The sequence below is a fragment of the Bufo gargarizans genome, chromosome 2 (assembly GCF_014858855.1).
Source record: "Bufo gargarizans isolate SCDJY-AF-19 chromosome 2, ASM1485885v1, whole genome shotgun sequence".
NCBI lineage: Eukaryota > Metazoa > Chordata > Amphibia > Anura > Bufonidae > Bufo > Bufo gargarizans.
In genome coordinates, this window is record NC_058081.1 from 43,039,080 (window position 1) to 43,057,594 (window position 18,515).

The 18,515-nt window shown below is 45.4% G+C and overlaps 1 protein-coding gene across 5 annotated transcripts in view; it reads right to left on the minus strand.

Moving 5' to 3' along the window:
- The window catches only part of LOC122927210 (cytokine receptor common subunit beta-like), a 73,255-nt gene that overhangs the window by 24,337 nt on the left and 30,403 nt on the right, over positions 1 to 18,515 (minus strand). For all 5 annotated transcript variants that reach the window (XM_044278849.1, XM_044278848.1, XM_044278845.1 and 2 more), the window contains one exon: positions 6,306 to 6,466. In XM_044278849.1, coding sequence (XP_044134784.1) covers positions 6,306 to 6,456 — 151 coding nt within the window. In that variant the 5' untranslated portion in view covers positions 6,457 to 6,466. The remainder of the gene's footprint in view (positions 1 to 6,305; positions 6,467 to 18,515) is intronic.

An 18,515-nucleotide genomic window follows, 5' to 3' on the forward strand; every position in this document is an offset into this window, starting at 1 on the left:
ACAGCATCAGCTCAGCACAGTTCTTTTTGGGGGACATTATGGTTACACTATTAGTGTCAGGGGCACTATTTGCTGGGTGCAGTTATTTTTTAGGGCATTGTGTTCCAATAATTATTGCAGAGGGCACTATCTGTGTGTAACTAGTATTTTCAGTTTCTGTTTCTGCTGTATAGTTTTGAGGAGCACAACTTCTCAGTATTGGGGGTGCATTATGGGATGTTAATTGGTGGATGATGGAAAAGTAGGAAACTACAATGTCTGTCAAACTCTGCAGAGACGTGAGATGGCTGAAAGAAATCATCATGATGGTCTGGTCTGAATGGAGAAGATGAAGAAAGAGAACATCTACATCAAAGCAGATGTCACTGGATGTAAGAGGTATGGGGCGCTGTATTAGGCTACTTTCACATCTGCGTTACTGATCCTGGCAGACTCTTCCAGCTGAGAAAAGCCTGCCGGAATTCACTGGATCCGGCACTGCTGGATGCAGACAGAATGCCCCCCTGCCCCATTAACTATAATGGGGTACTGCAGAAATCCGGCCACAATCTGGATAAAAAAAAAGGTTAGAAACAGCGGGACACAAACCACTGCATGTTGTGGACTTGTGGTTTGTGTCCAGCTGATTCCTTGCATTTTCTGCCGGATTGTACTGCCACAGGTGTGAAAGTAGCCTTAGGCTACTTTCACATTAGCGGTTTTCTTTTCCGGCGCTGAGTTCCGTCACAGGGGATCTATACCGGAAAAGAACTGATCAGGCATATCCCCATGCATTCTGACTGGAGAGTGATCCGTTCAGGATGCATCAGGATGTCTTCAGTTCAGGCATTTTGACTGATCAGGCAAAAGATAAAACCGTAGCAAAACTGAAGACTTGCCTGAATGCCGGATCCGGCATTTCTTTCCATAGGAATGTATTAGTGCCGGATCCGTCCTTCCGGTCTGCGCATGCGCAGACCTTTAAAAATGAGGGGGAAAAAAACAACGGATCCGCTTTGCTTGATGACACCGGAAAAACGGATCTGGTATTGCAATGCATTTTTCTGACCGATCAGGCATTTTTCAGACTGATCAGGATCCTGATCAGTCTGAAAAATGCCTGATCAGTCAGAAAAAATGACATGCGTTTGCATACAGTTTGCCTGATCAGGCAGTCAGTTCAGGCAACGGAATCAAACAACGCCAGTGTGAAAGTAGCCTTACCCTGTATGTTTTGTATTGCTGTATGTAATGTTAGGATGGAATACGTTAGGTTGAGAATTTGGCATGGGGGGTGGGGGGCCCAGGCACATTCTTTGCACTGGGGCCCTCTGCTGTCTGTGTCCGCCCCTGTTGGTACATATACCTAATAGAAATACCATCGAATGACCACTAAAGTACATTGCTGTCAGACATTCGGTGTGATAACATGTCGTTGTCTAATCGGCAAGCAGGGATGGTGGTAGCAGCTAGACATCTGCAATTTACTGATAATGATGACGCCAAGTCTTTGTGAGTGTGAAAAAAATACCCTATCTGGTCAGGAAGAGGAGTTTGTTACCTATAGCATAACTTTTTTTTCTTTGTAATACCAAATGAATTTAGCTGCTTCACGGGACCCCACACAAGTTTAATATTTTGAAGAAATAGGAGTCAGGTCCTTGCGGCCCTAATAAAGATGTTAAATGCAGGTGCAGAGATTATACTCTAGTATTGAGCTGCACAGCCCCTGCGTTCTGTCTCACAGGCCCTGTGATATTGTCCACTACGGCCCCTTTCACACGAGCGAGTTTTCAGTCCGGGCGCAATGCGTGACGTGAACGCATAGCACCCGCACTGAATCCTGACTCATTCATTTCAATGGGTCTGTGTACATGAGCGGGTTTTTTCACGCATCAGTTCTACGTTGCATGAAAAACGCAGCATGTTCTATATTCAGCGTTTTTCACGCAGCCCTGGCTGAATGGGGCTTCAGTGAAAAACGTATTGCATCCAAAAGCAAGTGTGGATGCAATGCGTTTTTCACTGATGGTTGCTAGGAGATGTTTGTAAACTTTCAGTTTTTTATCACGCGCGTGAAAAACGCATCAAAACGCATTGCACCCGCGCGGAAAAAACTGAACAACTGAACGCAATTGCAGACAAAACTGACTGAACTTGCTTGCAAAATGATGCGAGTTTCACTGAACGCACCCTGAACACCTCCGGACCTAATCCGTCACGCTCGTGTGAAAGGGGCCTAAGGCCCCTTTCACATGAGCAAGTTTTCCGCGCGGGTGCAATGTGTGACGTGAACGCATTCCACCCGCACTGAATCCGGCACCATTCATTTCAATGGGGCTGTGCACATGAGCGGTGATTTTCCTGCATCAGTTCTGCGTTGTGTGAAAATTGCAGCATGTTCTATATTCTGCGTTTTTCACGCAGCCCCGGCTCCATAGAAGTGAATGGGGCTGCGTGAAAAACGCATTGCATCCGCAAGCAAGTGCGGGAGCAATGCGTTTTTCACTGATGGTTGCTAAGAGATGTTGTTTGTAAACCTTCAGTTTTTTAGCACGCGCGTGAAAAACGCATCAAAACGCATTGCACCCGCGTGGAAAAAACAGAACAACTAAACGCAATCGCAGACAAAACTGACTGAACTTGCTTGCAAAATGGTGTGAGTTTCACTGAACGCATCCAGCCCCAATCCGCAACGCCCGTGTAAAACCAGCCTAAGAGTATGGCCCCTGTCACATGGGCGAGAATTCCGCGCGGGTGCAGTGCGTGAGGTGACCGCATTGCACCCGCACTGAATCCGGACCCATTCACTTCTTCTTTGAGGACCTGCAAAAGGACCTTTGATGACGTAATGGCGCTCACCACGTGGTCACGTCAGCGCAGGTCCTGCTGAATGAATCAAAGGTCCTTTTGCAGGTCCTCAAAGAAGAAGAAAGAAGACGATACCGGCTGCACGATCAAGTGGATGAGGTGAGTTATTTATTTATTTATTTTTAACCCCTCCAGCCCTATTTTACTAAGCATTCTGTATTCATGTTATAACCATGTTAAAAGGGAAAATAACAACATCTACACAACACCGAACCCAAACCCGAACTTCAGTAAAGAAGTTTGGATCTGGGTACCGCATTCAGTTTTTATCATGCGCGTGCAAAACGCATTGCACCCGCGCGATAAAAATGGAACAACGCAACGCAATCGCAGTCAAAACTGACCGCGACGCATTCGGAGCAAATACGGGACGGCCGTCTGAAAGAGGCCTAAGGGGTCTTTCACACGTGCGGATGCCATGCGTGGAATCCGCTGCGTGAAAGACAGCCAAGCTGCGCTCTGGACAGCAGAGACACGGAGTGTTAGCATGATTGATAATTCTCCGTGCCTCTCTGTAATCTTTTTACTACAAAATCACAGTGAGATAAAGTTGTCACGGAGCATTATCAATCATGTTAATGCTCCGGGTCTCTGCTGTCCAGAGCCGGGCTTGGCTGTCTTTCACGCAGCGGATTCCACACACTGCATCTGCTCATGTGAAAGACCCTAAGGCCCCTTTCACACGGGCGAGATTTCTGTGCAGGTGCAATGCGCGAGGTGAACGCATTGCACCCGCACTGAATCCGGACCCATTTATTTCTATGGGGCTGTGCACATGAGCGGTGATTTTCACGCATCACTTGTGCGTTGCGTAAAAATCGCAGCATGCTCTATATTGTGCGTTTTTAATGTAACGCAGGCCCCATAGAAATGAATGGGGCTGAATGCAAATCGCAAGCATCCGCAAGCAAGTGCGGGTGCGGTGCTATTTTCATGCACGGTTGCTAGGAGACGATCGGGATGGGGACCCGATCATTATTATTTTCCCTTATAACATGGTTGTAAGGGAAAATAATAGCATTCTTAATACAGAATGCATAGTACAATAGGGCTGGAGGGGTTAAATAAACATAAAAAATAATTTAACTCACCTTAATCCACTTGCTCGTGCAGCCCGGCTTCTCTTCTGTCTTCTTCTTTGCTGTTCACAGGAATAGGACCTTTGATGACGTCACTGCGCTCATCACATGGTCCGTCATATGATCTTTTACCATGGTGATGGATCATGTGACGGACCATGTGATGAGCGCAGTTACGTCATCACAGGTCCTATTCCTGTGCACAGCAAAGAAGAAGACAGAAGAGAAGCCGGGCTGCGCGATCAAATGGATTAAGGTGAGGTAAATTATTTTTTATGTTTATTTAACCCCTCCAGCGCTATTTTACTATGCATTCTGTATTAAGAATGCTATTATTTTCCCTTACAACCATGTTATAAGGGAAAATAATAATGATCGGGTCCCCATCCCGATCGTCTCCTAGCAACCGTGCATGAAAATAGCACCGCACCCGCACTTGCTTGCGGATGCTTGCGATTTGCATTCGGCCCCATTCATTTCTATGGGGCCTGCGTTACATTAAAAGAAGAAGCAAAGAAGAAGACAGAAGAGATGCCGGCTGCGCGAACAAGTGGATTAAGGTGAGTTAAATTATTATTTATTTATTTTTTTAACGCCTCCAGCCCTATTGTACTATGCATTCTGTATTAAGAATGCTATTATTTTCCCTTATAACCATGTTATAAGGGAAAATAATACAGTCTACAGAACACCTTTGGGTACCAAACATGCCGATTTTTCTCACACACGTGCAAAACACATTACAATGTTTTGCACTAGCACTGAAAAATCGCGCATTTTCCAGCAACGCACCAGCATCTTATCCTATGCTTAGGCCCCTTTCATACTAGCAAGTTTTCCATGCGAGTGCAATGCATGACGTGAACGCATAGCACCCGCACTGAATCCTGACCCATTCATTTCAATGGGTCTGTGCACATGAGCATTTTTTTTCACGCATCAGTTCTGTGTTGCGTGAAAAACGCAGCATGTTCTATATTCTGCATTTTTCACGCAGCCCTGGCCCCATTGAAGTGAATGGGGCTTCTGTGAAAAACGCATTGCATCCGCAAGCAAGTGCGGGTGCAATGCGTTTTTCACTGATGGTTGCTAAGAGATGTTGTTTGCAAACCTTCAGTTTTTATCGCGCGCGTGAAAAACGCATCAAAACGCATCGCACCCGCGTGAAAAAAACTGAACAACTGAACGCAATCGCCGACAAAACTGACTGAAATTGCTTGCAAAATGGTGTGAGTTTCACTGAACGCACCCTGAACGCATCCGGAGCCAATCCGTCACGCTCGTGGGAAAGAGGCCTTATACCTCAGTACATAGAGGGGGACATTTATCAAGACTGGCGTTCCCATATGCCAGTCTTGAACCCCCCTGCTCTGAAGTAAGACACACCTAATTTATTAAAAGGCAGATGCCTGAACGTGTGGCCGTACACTTGGAAATAATTGTGCATGGAACAGCTAAAAACCGTCTCCACCACATTGCTGACACATATGGAGATTACTGGAATACAGTTACACATTTATCCAATCCTAGTGGAGTGCTGGTCCTTCCATTCACACCTTACTGGTTTCATCGATAATTTTATACTTTCATGCAGGGAAAAACTGCTTTCAGGCAGGGGGAGCTTCAACCTGTAATAATACTTCCTATTATTTTTATTTAAACTGAGCCTGTCACTGGCAAATCACCCCCAAGCTACCCTGAGTAGTCTGCTCATCATGCCCCTGATGGTGATGGATCAGAGGAGAGGGGCTGTGAAGCTGCTCAATGCAAAGAGCACTTCACAATGCACTTAAGAAACAAAATCTGCCAGAATAAAAGTTCAGATGCATGCTACTCCTGATGAGAAAATGCCAGAAAAGGTATGTTTGTACTGCTCCCAATGTCTACTCCCTAGCACCATCTAAACTGCTTTCAGATTCCCTTAAACGGGTTGTCTCACTTCAGCAAATGGCATTTATCATGTAGACAAATACAAGGCACTTACTAGTGGACTGTAATTGACCATATTGCTTCCTTTGCTGACTTGATTTATGTTTGCATCACATCATACACTGCTTGTTTCCAGTGGTTATGATCACCCTGCAATCCATCAGTGGTGACCAGCTGCATCCAGCATCAAAAACACAGCTTCAAGCAAGCAACACAAACTAAAACACCACAAGAGATCATAAAAGTACACTCAACCTTTGTAGCTCCTACCAAGGGCAATGTTCTCAAGATCAAAATAAGAAACATGCTGTAGAAAAATAGTAGGCCTGGCACCCAGCTCCTTTGACAACATAAAAGGACTACAATGTATATGTTGGAAGTAGGATGGTGAGGAGAATCTTGTCAACTTAAGTCTAGTAAGTCTAGTCTAGAAAAATATGCTCTTACCTTCATTAGACACATTAAGGCGACTCTCCAGACTTCTGTCTGGTACGAATATGAAATGAATCTCATGATAAAGACCACGAAAAGAAATATTTGTATGACATGTCCAGTTAAGATGAGTTGGTGTAAGCTTGACTAGTTCCATCTCGCACATACCTGTAGGGCTGAAAATACAAATAAAGTAAAATGAGTGGTCAATAAACGTTATTCCCGTAACACTTGCCTCTCCCCACTTTAAAACAGAAAGACAGGAGATGTCTACAATTTACACAATGTATATAAAATGGGCCATGCACTACACTTCTGCAAGTGAATGTCTCATCAACCACCCTGGTGAAAAATATTTCATCACCCATTGTATTGTAAGGGTATTTTTAAGTGATTGATTAGTTCTCCCCTTTAATTCTGTTTAATACTCTTTGTAATAGTTTATAAGTTTCCCTTATAATTAAGTGGGTTATAGATAGTACCCAACCCCCATTGTGCTGTTAAGACCACATTCCTGAGTGATCTCAGAGACATGAGTGATGCACAGTGGAGGGGGGGCTAAAAGGTTAAAACTCTACTACCCACCTTATCTCAGGAGACTCCACCAGGCCCTCCATTCTAGGTAGGATGCAAGTATGATTGCCCTATCTCTCTTGTACACCCTGGGGTGTCTGTCATGTGTTATAATGGGGTAGAAAGCCATGGGTTATAGCATGATCGACGGAGTTTCCACTCCATTTAGGCTAGTGATGTTTATTTACTTTTTATTATTCTGTATGGGATTTATTTTTATTAACGTATATTTAATCACTTAGTAAATATATTTATTCACGTAGCCTGCGTAAGCTTATTCATTCTCAAATCTTTCCAATTCACTTTACGTTACACTAATCCACTATATATAATAATTTATTGTGTTTGGAGAGTAATGTTTGGTCATGACTTTTTGTGATAGTCTTCCATGAAACTGTGATTGTCAGTCAAGGACACTGAAAGTGCTTGCGCACTTTTTAAGACCAGTTCTTGCTTAGGTCTGTCTTTTTGAAGGGGTATTCGCATAAAATAGGTAATAAATGTGTGATTTCTGGGAGCCCCACAATTGGTACCTCCACTGACCATTAAAATAGGGGCTTACCACCTCTCCATTCAAACTTCTCCTCACTGCAGTCATAATGTGAGGAGAAATTGAGGCTTGAACATCTGTTCTAGTGATCATTGGACCCCAGCAGACATCCATCAGACATCCAATTTTAAAGGCCCCTATAGACTGGGCGATCTTTGAGAAAAACGCTCGCTAATGAGAACCTGCTGGTGCTGCTGACTACCCATGCTAGAATCGTTGGTGCAGACACCTAAATCATTGTTTGCCAGCAGCAGATCGTGCTGTCTAAACCACACTCTGCTGCCAGCAAACAATGATTCTGTATGGGGACAAGTGAAGGTATTGGCAATTGCCCACCCACCCCCATACTGTGAAGGAGATTGTGGTCCTCTTCAATAACGAGCAGGCGACTGTTGGTGTCATGGCTGTCTCACGGTCTCAGTGCTGTTTGCCGTGACACATTTGCCATTCAAGCTGGTTGCCTGGGGCATGTGTGTACTTTTCTCCTTTAAGGTTTGTTTCCCTTCCCTGTCTGGTGCTTTTGGGGTTAACTACCTGGATGGGTGTGGTCACTAGGTACTTATATTGCTGGCAGCCTCTGTTGGTGCTGGAGCTATGCTCCTGTTCTGGGTATTCCATCTGCCCAGTTATTGAGAGCCACCTAGTGATACAGCAATGTCATCCCGTTGCTACCATGTATTCCTACCTTACCCATTTCTATGTATGGTGTGGTTTATGTTCAGGGTTTGTGTTGTATGTCTAGTAGTAGTGCTGTTTTGGTGTGTACGGTCCTGCATGGTTGCTAGACACTCCCCTGTCTGTCTGTGCCTTCGGTGAGAGGGCTTTAGGGTTCCCGGGAGGGGGAACAACATGTCAGTGAGCAGCTCTGCCTTGGGCCGCCATGCACCTTGTTGGTTTTCCTAACTGTTGCTGCGGCAGGTAAGTGCTAGTTGTTCTAGTTTCTTACCTGCTGATCCAGTTGCTTTTCACTGTCTTCCCCTTTCCTTTGCATCTAGGCATGTGGGAGACTCCTGTTCATCCGTATCTTGGAGGATCAGGTCGTCTCTAGTTCCTGACATTATTTTCCAGGATCATCAGGGCGACTCATTGTCCGAGGTTCCAGTGTATGAGTCGTCCTAGCATCTAGGTCCGCTCATATGGATAGGAGTCAGGGCTAGGATGAGGGTTGCATTAGGAGGTGCCCTGCTCCCATTACCCTGTGTTCACACCTAGTTTCTGTTCCCGCTTTCCATCAGTGTTTGGTGTGGAGTTTCCTCCTACTTTCCAAAATTGACTCAGAGTATATACTGCACCCCAGTCCTTCACTCCAAAAACAACTATTTGATGTGAGGGTTAATCTTAGGACTATCCTATTATACGACCATGAGCGCTCGTTTAGATGACTGAAGGCCACCTATTATAATATAGACGACAAAGCGGGATCCCTACTTGCTAAAAGGGTAAAGCGCAGGAATGCGACAAGCAGAATTGCCCATCTGAAGACAGAGAAATCCCAACTCATTACCCATCCCCAAAAGATTTCGGACACTTTTGCAGAGTACTATGAGAACCTGTATAACTTGTGTAATAGTAGCTCTACTACTCAACCCCAGTCGGAGGACATAACAGCGTTTTTAAACCGTTTATCCCTACCCCGCCTGTTCACATCTGACCTGAACACCCTAAATGCCCCTATTGAAACACAGGAAATAGAACGTGCAATAAGCTCAGCCAAACTACACTCTGTCCCTGGCTCAGATAGTTACATAAACAAATACTATAAGACGTTCCGGAGCTCCCTGACCCCACTCTTGCAGAAGCTATTTCATACCCTCTTATGTACAGGTCACATCCCTCCTGAAATGTTAAGCTCGACGATAGTCACATTGCCTAAATCTGGTAAATCAACATATTCCCCTGGTAATTTTAGGCCCATATCCGTATTGAATACAGATATCAAACTTTTTTCAAAAATTTTAGCCTCCAGACTTCACAAAGTTCTACCAGCCTTGGTGGAAATTGATCAAGTAGGGTTTGTGGCCGGCAGACAGTGTAGAGATGGGACCAGGCATATCATCAATCTCCTACATACTGTATGGCAGAGCTTTCTAGGTCCCCCACAGTTTTTCTGTCCCTAGATGCTGAGAAAGCATTTGACAGGGTGCACTGGGGATACCTGGAAAGAGTACTTAAAAAATTTGGCTTCTTGGGACCTATTGTGAAGGGTATCATGGGCTTATACTCGAGCTCCTCAGCCAGAGTGTTGGCCTCGGGGTTCCTCTCCAGGACGTTCCACATATCAAATGGTACCCGACAGGGGTGCCCCATGTCTCCTTAAATCTTTGCACTGGTGATGGAACCCCTTGCCGAAGCCATCAGGTCAAATAGTGCCATAGGGGGCATCCCTGTCGGTAGACAGCACCACAAGTTGACCTTGTTCGCCGACGATGTGATCTTAACCATGATTGACCCTGAAAAATCACTAGAGGCTGTGTGGGACGTCTTGCAGAGGTTCTCTGAAATCTCCTATTACAAAATGGATGTCTTAAAATCCAATATACTACCCATGTTCATCTCTGATTGTGTCAAATACAAAATCCAGGATAGGTTCCAGTTTAACTGGGAATTTGACCATATCACCTACCTTGGCATTAAGCTCACCCCATCAACACAACAGTTGGTACCCACAAACTTTAATGCTTTAAAAAATGATCTGCAAAATGATGATGTGAATATATCTGCCCACAATTTATCATGGATAGCTAGGATAAACCTAGTTAAAATGCTAATCTTACCAAAGATTTTGTATAAACTCCAGTGTATTCCAATGTGGGTGCCTATAAATACACTCCCAAATCCAGAGGGAGATGCTGAGATTTATATGGGGCAACACCAAACCTAGGATTTATAAATCGGCTTTATACCCAGCCATACGTAAGGGCGGGCTGGGGGTGCCGGACGTGAAAACTTACTATTGGGCCTCACTACTATCTCAGGCCAAGGAGTGGTGGTGTCCGTCCGGTCCGCAGAGATGGCTACAACTTGAAGAGGCATTAATTAAGGGATCTTCTCACAGTAGCTACCTAGCTGCACAATCTCTGGGCCAATTTCACATTAATCTACCCACAGGGCCTATGGTAGCCACCTCTGTGCCCTGCCTAATCAACATTTCTATCAATATCTCTAGGTCCGGCACCTCCTAGGCTCATTCCCCCCTCCCACAAATGAGAGACCCCCACCTACGGTCTCATCAGCCATTAAATTCCTCACCCTAGCCCCTTCTACAAAGAAAGGGCTATCCTCAATGTACCAAGTTTTGACCTCATATCATACTGCACATAAACTACAATTTATGATTAGATGGGAAGAGGAACTTAACACTACGTTTCCATTGACAGCATGGCAAGATGCAGTGTTTTGGGCAGTCAAACCTTCCAAATGCATTAACCATGCAGAACAAAACGGAACAATTCAGCTAAGATGGTACCTTACGCCTGATAGACTAGCACATGTAACAGCAGGTTACTCGCCCATTTGCTTGCGTGGTTGCGGTAAAAAAAGTGGTGGTTCTGTCCTCTTATTACTCCCCTATGGCGACAAACAGATGCTCTCATTGTCAAAGTGACTGATCTACTCATTGATCTGACCCCACAACCAGCTATACTATGTATAGGGCTCAATGACACTCCCTGTGACCAGAGATGGGTGATTGCACACATACTTACGGCTACGCGCAAAGTGATAGCTCGTCACTGGAAACAAAACATTACTCCCCCTTTTCTAGAGGTTAGTCAACTGATAAACCAACATATGCAACACGAGATTATCTACTCACCTGACCTTATATCTAGAACCAGGTCACTCAACCAATGGATGCCATGGCTCTCAAGTACATACGCTGTACCTCTCCCTGATGCTATACTATGAATGATCTACTAAAGTATTTCTAACTCTCAGGACTTCCCTCCCCCCCTCTTATTTTCCCAATCTGCGACGTATGATTCTGGCTATTGTCACACATTGTCTGTTTGTCAAGCCAACATTTTGGCTTACTGTTACCTTGTAATGTTACTTGTTTCTACTTATACAATTGCACTTCCTATGTACGCACCGTAACCGTACTTATAGGTGGCTGCGTCCACCTCATCTATGCCTCTCTTCTGCGTAAGAAAACCTTTTAATAAAAACTTATTGAAACATAGAAAAACACTGAAGAACAATGGTGTTCATAGATGGATACTAACGTTGAGCAAATCAAAGTCAAACAAATTGACTTTGATCCGAATTTCAGGAAAAATTTGCCGCAAAGACATATAGATACGCTGGCTAAGATGCTATACAGTACATTTCCTATGTCCATATAAAAAAAACTCTGAACTTTGGGAAGGTAGTATATGTATGTAGCTTCACAGTGGGCTCCCAGAATGAATTTTACTGGTGGGCCCTAGGAACCCCAGTCCGACACTGACCCCAGCCATCTTGATTGAAGCTACCACGCAAAATCTTGTGCAGTGTTGTATGACGTCACCATGCTGGCCATCGTGAGGTCATCATGTCACCGTGTGAGGTGTCTTTAATCAAGATGACAGCCTCTACGCTATCAAATGGATAAGGTGAGTATTTTTTTTAACAGGTTAACCCCTAAAAGTCCTCAATATTAATCTCAGATGCATTGATCAGCGATGAACGCATCATCTGAGGGGCTCAATGATGGGAACGGTGTGATCACCGTTCCCTTTCATTATGCCTGCTACATACAAAGAAATGCTCTTTGTGACGAAGTAATTCATCACAAAGCGAATTCTTTTGTGAAATTTGGTGAAGCAGGCAAATCAAATTTTAGATAACTTCACTCAACAGTAATGGATACCATGAAGGAAGCCACTGCTATGAAAAAAATCATTGTGGCACATCTCAGGTTTGTGTGAGAGCACCTGGGTGTTCCACATTGCTTTTGGTAAAAAGTACTATAGCTATATTGGAGGAAAATGAACACTACATAAAAATAGTGATGGACAAGCACTGGCCGGAACGATTCGCGATATCGCGAACACGATCAAATGTTCACGAACCGCAAGTTTGCAGTGGGTCCTATTCACTTTAATGGCAGGCGAACCTGAAAAACATTCAGGTCATATTTGCAGCCACCAAATACTTACTAGAAGGACACAAATCATCCCACAACATGGACAGTGACATACCAGAGGGGGATCAATGGCAAAAATTCACACAAAAAATATGTATTTTAATCAGGGGCCATTTTTATACATCTTAAAGGGAAACTGTCAAGAATGTGGCCTGCTGGAGACTAGAATTTTTTTATTTTAAGCCACAAGAGTACAGGCCCGAAAGATTAGGCATTTACCGGACAGAAAACCTCAAGTGATTATGTGGCTGGAGGTATATTAGATGTATATTGGATATCAATTTTATTGCAGGCCAGTGGACTACAGACCCCAAAAATTATTCATTCACCGGACACAAAACATCAAGTGATTATGTGACTGGAGGTATAAAAGACGGTCATTGGATATCAATTTTACTGCAGGCCAGTGGAGTACAGGCCCCATACATTAGGCATTCACCGGACAGAAAACATCAAGTGATTATGTGGCTGGAGTTATATTAGACGGTCATTGGATATCAATTTTATTGCAGGCCAGTGGACTACAGACCCCAAAAATTATTCATTCAGCATACAGAAAAGAACAATTGATAATGTGGCTGGAGGTACATAAGGCGGTCAACGTATAACAATTTTAATGTTGGCCAGTTAGATTACAGGCCCCAAAAACTATGCATTCACCGTACATAAAAGATCAAGTGATTATGTGGCTGGAGGTATATTAGACGGTCAATGGATATCAATTTTACTGCAGGCCAGTGGACTACAGGCCCCACAAATTATTCATTCACTGGACAGAAAACATCAAGTGATTATGTGGCTAGAGGTATATTAGATGGTCATTGGATATAAATTTTACTGCAGGCCAGTGGACTACAGGCCCCAAACATTAGGCATTCACCGGACAGAAAACATCAAGTGATTATGTGGCTGGAGGTATATTAGACGATAAACGGATATCAATTTTACTGCAGGCCAGTAGACTACAGGCCCAAAAATTATTCATTCACCGGACAGAAAAGATCAAAAGATTATGTGGCTGGAGGTATATTAGACGGTCATTGGATATCAATTTTATTGCAGGCCAGTGGATTACAGGCCCCAAAAATTATTCATTCACCATACAGAAAAGAACAATTGACAATGTGGCTGGAGGTACATTAGGCGGTCACAGTATAACAATTTTACTGTTGGCCAGTTATATTACAAGCCCCAAAAATTATGCATTCATCGTACATAAAAGATCAAGTGATTACGTGGCTGGAGGTATATTAGACAGTCATTGGATATCAATTATACTGCAGGCCAGTGGACTAAAGGCCCCAAAAATTATTCATTCACCGTACAGAAAAGAACAATGCACAGTAGGATTGGTACCTGCAACAGTTTTTCTGTGGGTGGAAATTCCTTTGCCAGCGCCCACAACAGCAAAATGCAGCATCTCTCGAAGCAAGGCCTGGAAAGGCTGCATTCTGACAGCCCTCTGTGATGCTGGTAACATGTCCGCCATTTTGTGTTTGTACCAGGGGTCTAAGTACGTTGCCATCCAGTACTGGTCCTTGCCCTTTATGCTTTTTTTTTTGGGGCTCCCTCTTCAAACACTGGAGCATGAATGCCCCCATTTGCACTAAATTGGAAGCGGTGGAGCGGCCTGGCTCCTACTCATCGCCCTCTCCTCCCCCCATCCACGGACCCCATGGGGTCTCCTCCCCCCATCCACGGACAACACCAGGGATCCCAAAAAAATTTAAAGCCTGCTCTTCTTGCTCCTCCTCCTCCCCCCAGGCACCATCCTCCTCTGACTCCTCTTCAGACTCCTGATGACTTGTTTGAGATGGAGTAGCCCCCCCTGGGAATTCATTCAGCATTGTGACTACCTCATCTTGCTGCTCCTGCTCCTCGACAGCTTGATCAATGACACAACGCAATGCACGCTCCAGAAAGAAGACGTAAGGTACAATGTCACTGATGGCGCCCTGGCTGCGACTGTCCAGTTTGGTGATCTCATCAAATGGCCGCAGAAGACTGCATGCGTCGCACATGAGTAGCCACTGTCGTGGTGGAAAAAAAAACAAGCTCCCTAGAACCTGTCCTGCCGCAAAGTTCATACAGGTAGTCGTAAACGACACGTTTCTGCTGGAGGAGCAGCCTATCAAACATATACAAGGTGGAGTTCCAGCGGGTCGGCCAGTCACAAATCAGACATCTGACGGGCAAGTGGTGTCGCCGCTGAATGTCAGCAAGGCGAGCCATAGCGGTGTAAGATCTTCTAAAATGGCCAGAGATTTTCCTGGCCTGCCGCAAGACGTCCTGGACTCCGGCGTATTTGGCAACGAATCACTGCACGACTAAGTTCAGGACGTGTGCCATGCATGACATGTGTGTCATTTTGCCCTGTTTCAGCTCGCTCAGCAGATTGGCACCGTTGTCGCATACCACTTTACCAACTATCAAATTGATTGGGGTTAGCCACTGATTGGCCAGTGACCGCAGAGCTGAAAGCAGTGCAGGACCGGTGTGGCTCTTGGCTTCCAGGCACAACAGCCGCAGCACAGCATGGCAACGTCTCACCTGGCACGTCGAATAGGTTCTGGGGAGCTGGGGGGGTGCAGCAGAAGAGGCGGTAGCAGTGGAAAAGGAGTCAGCCGAGGAGGAGACGGAGGATGAAGTAGGAGGAGGAGAAGAGGCAGGCCTGCATGCAATCCGTGGCAGTAACAACAAATCCACACGGGTGCCACGGGTTGCATGCTTTACAGCCGTCAGAAGGTCATCAACTTTTTGCGTTCGAACATTTGGGCAACGGAAGCCTGCCTTTTGACAGATGAACACGACGAAGGCACGGTGGAAGGTGGAGTGGAGGACAAATGGGAGGAAAGAGGAGAAGGAGAAGAGGCAGGACGTGGAGCACCGGGAGTGTGGCTTTGTGTTTTCTGACGGTGTTGCTCCCACTGGGCTCGTTGATGGGAGGCCAGGTGCCTTTGTCGTCCCTAGGTGAGTGTTGGGCTTACCCCGTCTTATGCGTTGACAGCACAGGCTGCAGATGGCAACACTATTGTCAACAGCGGACACGTTAAAAAAAGCCCAAACTGCTGAGCCATGTGACGGCATCCTCGGAGTGCCAGATGTGACTGTGCATGGTGGATGGCTCGCTCCAGATACATTTGCAGTCTGCTTTTTGCCTCCTGTGCACTGCAAGTTCAGCCTGCTTCTCCTACTTCTACCCCCTATCTGCTGCTCTGTCTCTCCCTCTGAACTCCCCTCCTCTTCCTCTCTTTTGGGCACCCACGTAACATCCATTGACACGTCATCATCGTCACCTTCAACTCCACTGACATTAGAGATCTCGGAGTAGGCAGCCACAGCGGGGACCTCTGTCCTTGGGCTGATCTGGGTACTGTCGTCAGACCGCTGGGTAAAGGCTGTTGCTACCTCCTTTTCCTGATGCGATGCCAAGCCTCTGACTCGAGTGGAGGGGCTATGGTGGTGGTGGTGGTGGTGGTTTCTTGGGGGGTGCACACAGCAGAGAGTGAGGAGGGTGCAGATACAGAGGATAAGGAGGGTGCAGAAGCGGAAGGCTGAGTGAGCCACTCAACCAACTCTGGTGCGTCCTTTGACATAATCGCACGCACCTTCTCCAACTTCCCACCTAGACTCTGACCTGGTGCACCTGCCTGACCACTACCACACCTGCGGAATGACTGGCCTCTTCCTCTGCCTGTCATTTTCAAAATGATCCTGTGCCAAAGTCCCTATAGAAGAGCAGTATTTGTGGAAGCAGGTATATCAAACCCCTTAATGATTATTTGCTGGAAGCAGGTATATCAAACCCCTTAATCAGTTTTTTTGGGGGGCAACTGGTATATCACACCAGTTGCAATTAGTTGTTCCAATAGCGTTTGTCCCTCTGTATAGCTGTGGTATCGCAGCAGAACCGCACACAGCGGCTGCACAATACAAATGCACTATATAGAAAGTATATCATAGGTATATCACACCCCTACCTCAATCAGTTTTTTTGGGGGCAACTGGTATATCACACCAGTTGCAATTAGTTGTTCCAATAGCAGTTGTCCCTCTGTATAGCTGCGGTATCTCAGCTGAACCGCACACAACTGCTGCACAATACAAATCCACTTTATAGAACGTATATTATAGGTATATCACACCCCTGCCTCAATAAGTTTTTTGGGGGGGCAACAGGTATATGACACCAGTTGCAATTAGTTGTTCTTATTGCTTTTGTCCCTCTATCTAGCTGCGGTTTCGCAGCAGAACCGCCCACAACTGCTGCACGATACAAATGCACTATAATATACTTTCTATTTTAGAAAGTATATTATAATTATATCACACCCCTCAGTATGTCACACCTATCGATAGCACACCTATACCAGTCCTTAAAAGGACTTTTGTGGCCCTATTAGCTAGCGTTTGGTGTCCCTAACAGTCTGTCCCTGATCCACACAGCAACCTCTCCCTACACTGGCAAAAGACTGAATGTAAAATGACGGCCATATCAGATTTATTTATAGGGCAGGGGGTATGTCCATGTGCTGAAATGTCTTAATTGGCTGTCCTGTCCCACCAGATGGATGTGTCATGGGTCAAAGTTCTGCACAATGCAAAAGAATATGGCACCGGCGGACATCGCCATATGTTCGCCTGTTCGGCGAACCGCAAACGAGCAAAGTCTGCCGCGAAACGACCACTGGGCGAAACACAAGGCCATCTCTACATACCAACACCTAAAACTAATGCCACCTAAGAAGCTTTGTTGGGGGAACATCTGGGTTTGAGGTTGTTCTGCTGCCTCAGGGCCTGGACGCCTTTTGACTATTGAGGTAATAATGAATTGTAAAGTTAGAGAAAGCATTTTACAAGAGACTGTAAAGGCAGCAGTCCATTACCCCAAGCTAAAAAGACACTGGACAATGCAAAAATACAATGACCTAAAGCACACAAGAAATGCAACTAAGCCAGTGTTTCCCAACCAGTGTGCCTCCAGCTGTTGCAAAACTACAACTCCCAGTATTCCTGGACAGCCTTTGGCTGTGCGGGCATGCTGGGAGTTGTAGTTATGCAACAGCTGGAGGCACACTGGTTGGGAAACACTGAACTAAGCAATGGTTGAAAAGAAGATTAGTGTTTTGGAATAGTGAAGTCAGAATCGTGACCTTAACCCTATCAAGAGGCTGTGGCACAACCTAAAATTCCCAAGAGCAAAAGAGACAGCATGGATCACACCTTCACATGCTATGCATTGATCTACTGTTTATCAGCATAATTAATTGTATATGACACCATCATTTATAAACAAGGCCATTTGTATACATATTGATTAAGATACATAAGCTCACCCGCTGCATCAAGGCTTCCTTTTTAAATGTGTCCGTACTCTAATTTGGCACAGCACCATGTGGCAACCACCACCGCCGCAACGCAGCGCAAGCAGGCAGCGTGACCAATCAGTCCAACACCAAGCCACCTTGGCACTGGACCCCATGTCCGGTCCCACAGCAACCCACAGGTATGGTCCTACGGCAACAACAGCAATCATGCAGCACTGCACCATGTGAACAGATGCCAAAAGCTCACCCTTCTATATGGTCTTAGAAACTAAACTGAGGCCAAGTAGTTTTTAACCCTTGCACAGTCTCCTGAGCCAAATGGGAGGAGTGCTGGGACCACATAGAGAGGGGAACTTTTGAGATCTGTTCATGTTGTGTGGTACTGCACGGTTGCTGTTGGTGCTTTGGTACTATGCCTGTGGGTTGGAGAGACGCAGTTCCATTGGAGCTTAGCCTGACGGCAGTGGTTTTGTTTTGTTAATGGTTCTTGTCACCTTTGCTACTGTGACGGTGGTCGCAATGTGCAACTGCACCAACTTAGAGTAGGGACCCACTCAACAGAGGCCACCTTGACAAGGTGAGTGGGTCTATGCATTTTGATCAAAACATATGCAAAGTGCTTTGTGTACAGTTTATAAATTAGGCTGAGA